This window comes from Argopecten irradians, chromosome 1 (assembly GCF_041381155.1).
Source record: "Argopecten irradians isolate NY chromosome 1, Ai_NY, whole genome shotgun sequence".
NCBI lineage: Eukaryota > Metazoa > Mollusca > Bivalvia > Pectinida > Pectinidae > Argopecten > Argopecten irradians.
In genome coordinates, this window is record NC_091134.1 from 16,726,395 (window position 1) to 16,738,717 (window position 12,323).

Below are 12,323 nucleotides of genomic sequence, written 5' to 3' on the forward strand. Positions count from 1 at the left end.
AGGATATGGGAGGGGCACAGAGAATGGGGGCAGGGGAAATAGGAGAGAACATGCTAGGGACACTAGAGGAGAGCTACATAGACAAAAGGGGCAGAGACTAGGGGAGGAGCACAGAAGTTAGGGACAGAGGAGATTGAGTATATTGAGAGGGGTAATGGCAGACGTAGGAGGGGTACTGGGAAGGGAGATTGATTAAATGAAAAGGAGGATGGAGAGTGGCATGGAGAGGGAAAGGGTAAAGGGATACTTGACACAAGGGTCTAGACAGAAACATGTAGAGGAGGATTGATAGAGTGAGGAAGGAATGACTGAGGGTGGGTTTTTGGCGACTATGAAAGGGCCAAGACTGGGGAAGGGAGGGAGGATTGAGAGCAGTGAAGCAATGAAAAATGGGGGAAGTAAGGTAGATTACAGGATACACAGAGGTAACACAGTTAGTAAAATTTGATGGTTCAAAATTAATTTCAGTAAAGGGAGTTAATCATGTAAGATAAAAGTGACCCAGTATTGCCTACAGAAGATGGTACACTATTAACACTGCTTTATCTGTCCACAAGATGGAGTGGTAATAAGGCCGTAATAGGAAACTACGTAAAAAACCGCAAAAAATTAATAACATATTTTCTGAATCTCTGTCCCGCTGAAACGTAAGATTTTCCCACAGTCGTTGTGCCTTCTTTCTGCAGCGACATGAGGGGAAAGTCAAGATTTTTAATGTCTTGTTTACGACAAAACAGATAAAATATCATTTGGCGTAAGAGATACCATTTGTCCAAACATAGCCATCGCTGCACCACACTGTTTGGGTAACATGTGTCTTTATCAAATGGGTTGTCAGATTTGGATCAGAATGGAATCAGATTTTTTTCTATCCGTCCCTTTCCACATCTGCACATCGGTACTGCAGCGAAGTTAAGACATAACATGACAAACGACTCGATCATAAAATAATTTTAAATGCTTCTCTGTGCATTTATAGCATGGCTTTAATTTTGTAATTAATTACAAGTCTTTGATATTTGATATTCGAAAAATGACAAATATTAACACATTACAATTTTGTAAGTTAGCGCTAAAAAACCTTTTAGCAATTAATTGTATTATATGGTAAGTAATTCATAAAAATGCATCTTAATTGTTTTATATCAAAAATAATTAGTTCTTATGTTCAAGCAGGTGTGACACAAGGATTTAACATGTAACACATTCTAACATTAACATATTGTGGGAAAATCATAAAAAATAACAAACTTCATAATCATAATCAAGCTAACAGAGATACATCCTAATCTTAAAAAGACCATAGACAACCATAGGATTTTAAACAGGTACTTGTCTTATGACATTCACAAAAACAATCTTAGGACTTGTAGACAGATAACAATCTTAGGACTTGTAGACAGATAACAATCTTAGGACTTGTAGACAGATAACAATCTTAGGACTTGTAGACAGGTAACAATCTTAGGACTTGTAGACAGATAACAATCTTAGGATGACTTGTATACAGGTAACAATCTTAGGACTTGTATACAGATAACAATCTTAGGACTTGTATACAGATAACAATCTTAGGACTTGTAGACAGATAACAATCTTAGGACTTGTAGACAGGTAACAATCTTAGGACTTGTAGACAGATAACAATCTTAGGACTTGTAGACAGATAACAATCTTAGGACTTGTAGACAGGTAACAATCTTAGGACTTGTAGACAGATAACAATCTTAGGACTTGTAGACAGGTAACAATCTTAGGACTTGTAGACAGGTAACAATCTTAGGACTTGTAGACAGGTAACAATCTTAGGACTTGTAGACAGGTAACAATCTTAGGACTTGTAGACAGATAACAATCTTAGGACTTGTAGACAGATAACAATCTTAGGACTTGTAGACAGATAACAATCTTAGGACTTGTAGACAGGTAACAATCTTAGGACTTGTATACAGATAACAATCTTAGGACTTGTAGACAGATAACAATCTTAGGACTTGTAGACAGATAGCAATCTTAGGACTTGTAGACAGATAACAATCTTAGGACTTGTAGACAGATAACAATTTTAGGGCTGTTTGTATAAATGTATGTGTCAATATCATATTAAGTTGTTAAATTAAGCAAAACATTGAATGCATCATTTTGTTTATGAAGTATACAATACATTTAAGATAATTTCAGAAAAAATTTATTGTCATGACGTAAGAAAATGAACCGTGAAATACGTATTTGCATGAAGCTTACATCATATGCCTACGTAACATCTTAATGTTGACACCAATGTACATTATATATATGAGGATTATTCACGCATTTCTTGCCTAAACATCCTTAAACTACAACAATACCTCACTAACCACAATACTTCGGCCATATCCTGTCGACGACTACGACAGACTAACTTATTCTTCACACCACAAACTAAAACCACATACGGATGATAACCTGTTATGTCACCGTTATCTGGAGGAACACACATTGTTAGTTTAGAGTTATCCCCCCTTTTCATCTGACCTCGTCACTAGAACATTGCCAGAGTTGACAGCTCACCCGGATCTAGTCATTGATGTCAGTTTCATTTTTGAGCGACAATTCGGATCTGGAGAGGACAAGTAACATGGAGTATGTCTTCCTGTTTGACTACTGTGTGATAAAAGGAGCTGGTAATATATCTAACAACAACACAATATAGCTTCATAAACAAAGGTCAGGGGTCAAGGGCATGAAGTGAGGTTATAAAACAATAAATGTGTTAATTCAGGAGATATGAGACACAGCTTCAAGGTTTGACAGAGCTTAAGGATATATATCCTCAATTACTGGCTGAACAATAGGATACTAGGCCAAGACTACCGAATACAATTTATACATATATATGCATTTTCTTTCTGGATGGAGGAGGGAGGGGCAGATATTTTGGGCAATAAATCACATTTATTGATGAATTGAAGTAGATTAAATGTTGGGAAACATCTCTTATAAACTTTTTTTGTTGTGTTTTTTTTAAAATGCAGCATATCATGGCTTTTTTTGACATCTTATTTCACTGTTTAATTAATTTGCTCTTATTAACCAAAAGTGCATCAATATTAAGTCATATCGAATGATATCACTTTTGAAGTAAACCAACCACCAGACCTTCTAATTTGAACTCCCAATATCATCACCCATACTAAATATCCCCTCTCCTTCTTATCCTTAAATATTGTGAGTTAAGGTAGCCACCAGCTACAGCTGACACAGGTTGATAAGTCTCTACATTAACCTCGCATTAACTTTACACATTCATACCTTGTCTGTAACCAGCTAGAGTGTCTGGTTTTTATGATAATGCTTATGTCACTAGTGTTTAGAATGGTTTAACATTGAATTTGTCCTTCAGAACCGGATGATGTGTCATTTAAATGGATTTTAAACATTTTTGAAATTTTGGATGTACTTTATTACAACGTAGATAGAATTTCACACCAATTGAAAGGTAAGTTGTTAATAACCTCATTATAATCACTGCCTTCTCCCCCCCCCCTCTCCTCTCTCTCCTCCCCCACTCCCATTCCTAACTGTATCCATCCTAAATAATACTGGTCCTGACTTTGACATGTGTGGGGCTAACCCCAGTTTCCTCCGACATGTACACCAATCTTAGACAATCTGACAGAGAACTATTTTGTAAAAGCCTTAAACCAAATTCAAGTCCTTACACTGCACTGTACTTTAGCTATATAGTTGGTCTCTGGTTTTACCTCCAGGAACTACAACTATTCAGACTATAAATGCCAACAGAACATTAACTCATCAATACTTGATTACATCTACTACACTTCATTTTGTCTGCCTTTTTTCATTTTACAGTGACATTTTGATTTTTTTTGTGATAAGTACAGACAAGGTTGTCTCCATTTTGTACCAATCTTTCAGCTCACCTGAAACCACACCTATGTCTGGTATCCGTGACTCATATTAAAACGGGGACAGTCAAGGGGAAGGGGCTAATAGGGGTCCCCGGAGAGAGACAGTCGAAGGGGACGGGGCTAATAGGGGTCCCAGAGAGACAGGGGGCCCTTCTCTTCATTGTAGAGACAACACAGTGATATATAAACAACTGATGCATTCACTATCAGATCATTTTAGTGCAACACATAAATTCACAGAAAAGAAATGTTAAGAATCTGCACTATATAATCGATTTGGATGTTTTAGGATGAGGGGAGGTGAGGATAGGGTACAATCTCACCTCTATAGGTAGTTAGGCACCTTAATCCTTAGTCAGGGTTTTTTTTAGAAATATTACCAAATCAGAAAATGGAAACTTACACCAAATAACTTTGTCTAGTCTTAAATTTTTAATTTGAAGTTCAAATATAATAGCCAATTACTTAAATGATATTTTCACAAATGCAAATACCGGTATCTCTTTTTTTAAATTACAGATGAGATGTGAATTTTGTTGAATATATTACCAGGTAATAAGAATTATAAATTCACAGGTTTTGTAGTTTTACTGGTCCATGCATGCATAACATAAATTACATTGAAACCTGTCTATAGCAGCCACCTCTGTATAAAGACCACTTGATAATGTAGACAATGGACTTTTTATGGTCCCAAATGGTTATTCATAACACAAATTGACCTATATATAAAGACCGACCACTTTCCCCTAGTTCCTTGGTTGGTCTTTATAGACAGGTTTGACTGTATTGAAAATTTTAAATTTCAACATCAGTGAATTTCTTCAATGAGAGTATTTTCTAAACTTAGTTGAAATTTTTTTATTTAATTATTGCTTTCAAAACAAAAGGATTTTTTTTATTAGGATGAATTGCGGGATGGAACAGTAGGCTGAAATGTGACGTGGAACGTGAGAGGATGGACATTTCATACATTGCAATTGGACGCAACAGAACAGTGAATGTCTTGCCTATACACATTTCACATTATCTGTTAAAGAAAAATTTGCACTTCTCACCATAAGACTTAGTGTTTTCAGCAGAAAAAACAATCTCTGGTTTTATTGATCCATGTTTTAAGTTCTACTCCAATGTGGGTGACACCATCATAATGGGAGTTTTCAGTATATACCAAAACAAACTGTAAGATACTATTGACTTAGGCTAAATAAATAAGCAACTTGAGATAGTATTTTGGTAATTGGCAATCCGCTATTCAATTGTCCAGTATCTATGGGCGCTGTCCGTATGTCATTCCTTCTCCAAACAGAAGAAATGGTCAAGGTAATGTCCGAAATAATCCGGCCATTATATCCCCTACAGAAGAAGTCGGACACCCTAAGGATGACACAATACAGTTTAACAATATTGGTTTGTGACTAATGGTCAGATAAAAGGCTGGACATTAGTGTCCAGTTGAGATGACCAGGTGAAGATCTTCACGAAGGTAATCTATCCTAATCTCCGGACAATTGACCAGGACAAAGGGACAGACTTGACCAGATAAAATGTTTTCTGTCTGTCAACAAAAAGCTAAGGATGGAACATAGACTATTGATCGAAGACGGAATATGAATTATAATTCCTTTGTGTTGTAATTGTCTCTTGAGTACTTCTACAAATACAACATTCCTGATGCTATCTTCTGGTAAATTTAAACTTTACACCTCAAATTACAAACTTGACTTGTACATGTATATCAAAAAATTCTGCAGCTTAAACTTCAAATAAAAACCTCACTTGAAATGAAAAATTAAAATTTTGAATCATGAATATTTTGCTCCTTGAAATGGTATATATAAGACAAAAAAAATAAACCATTGCCGATAAACAAGTGATGAAATTGATTTTTAAATTCAATTGTTGCTAATAATTATGAAAATTTTGTTAACAATTTCACCAGAATGTTCTTTAAATTAGCATAGTGAAGTTCAAATGTCTAAATTATAGCCTTTTATTTTATGACATTTTCAACATAGTTTACTGATTTATTAGAAAGTGCAGGGGAATTTTACCTAGAATTGATAACCATCTTTAATACCTACAAATATTTCAAGGAATCCCAGGGAGCTGGGAGTTTAATTAAGGGGCTTATAATGAGCTTATAAGGAGCTTAAGGATACAGTTAAGGGCTACTTTAGGGAGATTTTAGGGGCATACAACTATCTGTGGGAACGGTCTCCAGTTATTGATATCATATTATCATATATATTATAATCTATTCAATCTCTGTTCAATATTATGTTTAAGTACATCAAAAAGATAATCATGTGTCCATTTATTGTTCAAATAATCCCATTTCTTTGTACAAAGTGCCAATCATAAAACCTACCACAATTTACAATACATATTTCTTTCTTCACAACTTTGTCAATACAATACAATACAATGAAAAACATGGTATCCAAAATTTATCTATTCTCAAGTACCTTCATCCTTTTCCAAGTAAACAATTACAGATCGGTAAGTAATCCTCTTGGATGCCGTTGATAAATCTAAGATAATTTACTATCGCTAATTGTCAGCTATTTATCCTAATCCTGTTCAGTGTTCAACCCAATCTTGGTCTTCTTGACTCTGAATATGACCCAGCAAAGAGCGACCTTACAAAGAACACCAAAATAGGTGTATTTTTAAAACACCCTCTTTACTCACTGAAAGATGTATTAGATATCCCATAATCCCCTTAGTGAAGAATTAGCATGGAAGATCTATCCCGAATTAATCACTTTAAAAATCTTACCTTCCTTAGACCTGCGTTGAATCTACTGCTGTATCTAATGTATTGATAACTCTAATTAAATATAACGATATTAAGTAAAAAAAATAAAATCTCAAAGGCAAATCTTGACTAATACAAATTAAATCCTTTAATAATTATTTATCAAATTTAATATTTTATTATGATCTTTATCTTCCTTATATTTCAGCATACCAATGCAACATTCATTTTAATTTAATTAAAATTGAATTTAACATTAAGAAGTGCCGGAGTGGTTCAGATGTCCCACCATTTTATACACAAGCCATCCACCTTTAGGCCAGGAATTATGTTTGAATCCCATGTGCGGCAGATGCCAGGGACTCACTGCAGGTTGATGTTTTTTCTCTGGGTACTCCAGCTTTCCTCCACCATAACCTGGCTTCTGAAAATGACCTTGGTTTTATAAAAAGGATGTTGAAGCTTTCAGACCAAACTAAGTAACACTAAGAGTTACTGTAGTATTGGTTCATTCAGCATTGCTCAATATTATTGATATAGTGTACTGTGAAGCTGAGATATCAGAATCTTATGACAATTTGAGCTAATTCCTATAACAGGTATATCTACGTACTCACTGAGTCAAACATTGAGTAAATTATTTGGTTAATCTATGGACCAATGATCACATCACCCGTTTGGTCATTCATTAAGTCAAACAATTAGCCATCCATTGAGTTCATTAATGGGTGAAATATTGAGTCAATTACTTGGTCCAAACAGGCTCACTTATCTCTGGAGATATTGAGCTTTATAGAACACTAATTATTAAAAGGCAAACATTAAATCAAGCACTGAGTTAATGATTTAACAAAATATTAAATGAGTTGAGCATTGATTCAACACAAAGTAAAAAATATTGAGCCAAACTCTGAATTAAAAATTGCTTCAAACTTTGAGTCAACCATTGATTTATTTACTCTATCAACCACTGACTTAAACACTGTGTCAACCATTTAATGAAACACTGAATCAAGCATTCATATTTGAAACATTGGTTATTATTGAGTATAATATTTTGAGTTCATCACTAGGTCAAAGTTTGAGTCAATTTTAGCTCAATCATTGAGTCCATCATAAGGTCAAAGCTTGAGTCAATTTTAGCTCAAACATTGAGTACATCACTAGGTCAAAGCTTGAGTCAATTTTAGCTCAATTATTGAGTACATAATAAGATCAAAGCTTGAGTCAATTTTAGCTCAATCATTGAGTCCATTATAAAGTCAAATCTTGAGCAATTTTAGGTTAATCATTGGTCATTCACTTGGTCAATTTTTGAGTCAAATTTGGGTCAATCATTGAGTCTATAACCATTGGATAAAAAAATTAATCAAAACTGAAATTTACTTTTAAATATTTTTTGTATTTTTGTAATTCATACAGATTGCTTTTTTGAAACATAGAGAAAAGGGTAGGTAAAATTAATTACTTAAAACTTGACAAATAAGAGGAAACCTAGCTAGATGCACCTAATAACACAATGTATATGATTACTGGTCACAGTGCACTGACAAATATCTACAATCATTGACTACTTTCCCAGGGGTGTAAATTACAGCTAGTAAAAGCTGGTGTCAGAGTAGGAACATCCTGGAAGAGGTGTTCCTCCTCAGCACTGTAACATTAGAATGTCTTCTGTCCTAGCTAAAACATGTCACTCAGATGAATGTAATTAAGACTGGTGTCCACTCAACATTACAATCAAGTTGACCCCCAACACCAATTCACTTTTCCTGTTTCCTATATATATCTCATATGTCACCTCCCACTAAAAACGTAGGCCCTAAAACAAAGGAATATGTCACAGAACTTCATAGGCATAATGTAGTGTCATATAGGAAAGGGGAGAAGAATAACAATGAAGAAAGAAAGAAGATGACATTGAACAAAGCAAGGATAGAAGGAATGGACAGAGAAGAATTTATCATTACATGTAGAATAATGAAGCAGAGTACGTAGTGGAAAGATGATACAACTTCATGGAGAAATATGACACAATGGAATTAAGAGAATAGCCAAAGAAAAAAAGACATAAAGAAAGGATAAAAAAGAAGATAAAAACTATTAAAAAAATCACAAAGACAAAAGGACAAAAAGAATAAACAATTATAATTTTTTTAAAAAGGAGAAAAGGTGACAAAATATAGTAAAAATCAAATTTTGAGATAAAAATGAGAGAATGAAAGCTTTAAATAAAAAAAAACCACTTCCTGAAAAAGAACATTACAAAGAAAAATAGAACAAGGTTGATAAATGAATGTATGAAAGACAGTTCAAAGACTGAAAGTGGAAATCAACCAAAGGATGAAAACATTCAGGATGAAAAAAAGAAGGAAATACAATTAAAACATGTACTACTTAAAACAAAGAGGAGTTAAGAAGAATGAAGACTTAAGGATGTAAGATAGAAAGATGGGAGAAAAGGATGAATAAAAGTGAAGATAAACAATGAAATTATTAAAAATCATAAAAAAATAGAAGAAAATAGGGAAATAAAAAGATAGAGATAGAGAAAGTCTCATTTGTAAGTACAGCATAATAAGTAGTGTTTTGTACTCAGTAAATTTAGTCATCACGTGATAATTAATCTACCTATACTGTTGATTGGGATAAGGTGTTTTCACCTGTGAATTTGATATCTATATTACATCTACCTACGATAGGAATCTCCGTCAACCAACACCCATACAGGCCTAGAAAACATAAACATCAATGAGGTCCTTGATCCAGAAAAATCTCTGATTTCATCAATATGTATCCAGTGTCTACAGCTAGAGCCTAAGTGGCAAGGGTCTATGTACAGTTAATAAGTCATATGACTAAGATGTTCACTCACCTGCAAAATATCGCGTAAATCATACCTTTATCTTTCTTGGGAAATGTGACATGGAACATGCAATATGAAAATTAATTGTCACGACTAATAATGAAAACATCGCTGTCTCTGACTGGACTCCGATATCACCATAGTAACATGTAAACAAGGACATGTTGCCCTTGCTCAGTTGCATGATTGTATGTGGTAACTAAACTTTGTATCTTTTCATTCGTCCTTTAATTTCTTTTATTTTAAGTTGTTTAACTTTATTTTATAATGACACTGACTTACATTTGACCTTGGTGTTAGACCTTGTGGGTTATCTCCCTTTGCTGAGATATACAGCACAGCTTGCCCTACAATATTCCCATCTGCTGTACACTTCAGTAAGATTGTACTATGTCTTACTAGACACAAACATTTAAAGACACATATTTAATCCAATTAGTAAAATTTAATGCATTTTTGATGTATATATATATATATGTCTGTAAAAGACAAACTTGTTAATTACCTGGTAAGTTAATTTTAATGAGATGTCCTTACAACTCATAAAAATTAACTTAATAATTTACATATATATTCAACCTGTCTATATAGAACAGAACTATCACAACAATACATCAAGTCAAGAAAATCCACTTTATACTCAAGATTAAATCCACGCAGTAAAGATTTGTATAATGAACCTCTACAGAAAGAGCACCTGTCTATAAAGGACAACTCAGTACATCCACTCAGTTAAGTTTTATATATGATAAACCTCTTTATAAAGGACATCTGTCTGTCAAAGACACCTGTCTATAAAAAACAACTCAGTTTATCCACTCAGTAGATTCTTATATATTAAATTAAACTCTTTATAAAGGGCATCTGTCTATAAAGGACAACTCAGTACATCCAATCAGTAAAATTTTATATATAATAAACCTCTTTTTAAAGACACCTGTCTATAAAGGACAACTCAGTACATCCAATCTGTAAAGTTTTATATTTAATGCACCTCTATATTTAAAGACACCTGTCTATAAAGGACAACTCAGTACATCCAATCTGTAAAGTTTTATATTTAATAAACCTCTTTTATAAAGACACCTGTCTATAAAGGACAACTCAGTACATCCAATCTGTAAAGTTTTATATTTAATGCACCTCTATATATAAAGGACACCTGTCTATAAAGAACAACTTAGTACATGCAATCAGTAAAGTTTTATATTTAATAAACCTCTTTATTAAAGACACCTGTCTATAAAGGACAACTCAGTACATCCAGTCAGTAAAGTTTTATATTTAATTAACCTCTATATATAAAGGACACCTGTCTATAAAGGACAACTCAGTATTTGCAATCAGTAAAGTTCTATACATAATCAACATCTATATATAAAGGACACCTGTCTATAAAGAACAACTTAGTACATGCTATCAGGACAACTCAATATTTGCAATCAGTAAAGTTCTATACATAATCAACATCTATATATAAAGGACACCTGTCTATAAAGAACAACACATTTTATCTACATTAGTGTATAAAAAGTTGGATGGTTGTTCACTCAATATAATTTCTGGAATAAACTGTATGTATTGTATGTATTACAAAATATTTACAAAAATTACCTGTCTAGTTCTTTCATTAATATGTATTGAAAGTTAATAATTAGTTAATCACCATTTTTGAACACTTCAATAGCAAGTTTCTCTTAAATTTGTATAAGATGTAATTAGAATCATCAATGTTATCTGTTTATATGGGAAGGGACATCCTTGTCTACTTTTCAATTTACTTCAACTTTTAAACATAGATTACTCATGTTGTCTAAATCCTGCTGTTGTGTTCGTGAAAAGTCGTCAAACATAAGGTTTGGTCTCTGTTATATAAAAAGATAAAATTTAACCTGAATCTTATCTGGAAACATGCAAGCTGGGAACAACGTGTGTTAAATAAAACCAACAGCGCGCCAACTTCATCAATTCTATCAACTGTCAAACGCTGTCAAGAACCATATATTTCGTCATGTGTTGTAAATAGCATTGCAAAATTTATACACATGTCTGTTAATTACCGCCACTACCAAACAATGAGAGGTATGAAATATAAAATGTATTGTATGAAATAGTTTACGGTAACGAGGAATGGGCGAATCAAAATAAGCCGTTTGACAAATACACACATGTACATTCAGGTACTTTAAAACTGATGTAAACAAAATAACGAACTGACCGCCCAGGTAAAAAGCAATAGACTTACCGTGGGGCAATTTTCTGGCTATGGATTTGGACCTCATCCTGATGAAATATTTTCAGTTTCTTCGAAAATGCATCAAAATTTAGACACCCCGTCAACGAACTGTCAGATGGTTTAGTCTTCTTTTACCTACACGCATGCGTAGTTCTAATCTGTTACTTATTAAGAGCTTTCACTTTTCGTGTGTATCATCCAAACCTATTAGATCGAATTAAATATAGGTGTACCGTTAACTTGGACATATGGCGGTACGGCCAAAGATACTCTCGAATTATGCGGCAGATAATCTTTGAATTAGTCGAATGAGATTCAAAGGATTAGCGTTTTTCAGTATGACACGTTAGTTGAATGCTTGGGTAGATTTATTTAACAGTCCTTGTTTTCATATCTTTGGGTGTATCATACACGGCTCTGCGTTTATAGCTAAATCATCTCAAAGACTTTCTTTGTGATATCGGTTTGCCCACTGCACACCTTAAAAACTTAGTCACAATACGTACGTATGTAATACTTATTGTTTATCGACTGTACATTGTAAGAGTA

The 12,323-nt window shown here is 33.7% G+C and overlaps 1 protein-coding gene across 1 annotated transcript in view; it reads right to left on the reverse strand.

The window, feature by feature from the left end:
* Window positions 1-12,111, reverse strand: part of LOC138319110 (histone-lysine N-methyltransferase MECOM-like) — a 112,825-nt gene extending 100,714 nt beyond the window's left edge. Inside the window, exon 1 of the mRNA XM_069262043.1 lies at window positions 11,784-12,111. Within this exon, the coding sequence (XP_069118144.1) occupies window positions 11,784-11,820 (37 nt within the window). The 5' untranslated portion in view covers window positions 11,821-12,111. The remainder of the gene's footprint in view (window positions 1-11,783) is intronic.
* Between the last annotated feature and the right edge of the window lie 212 nt (window positions 12,112-12,323).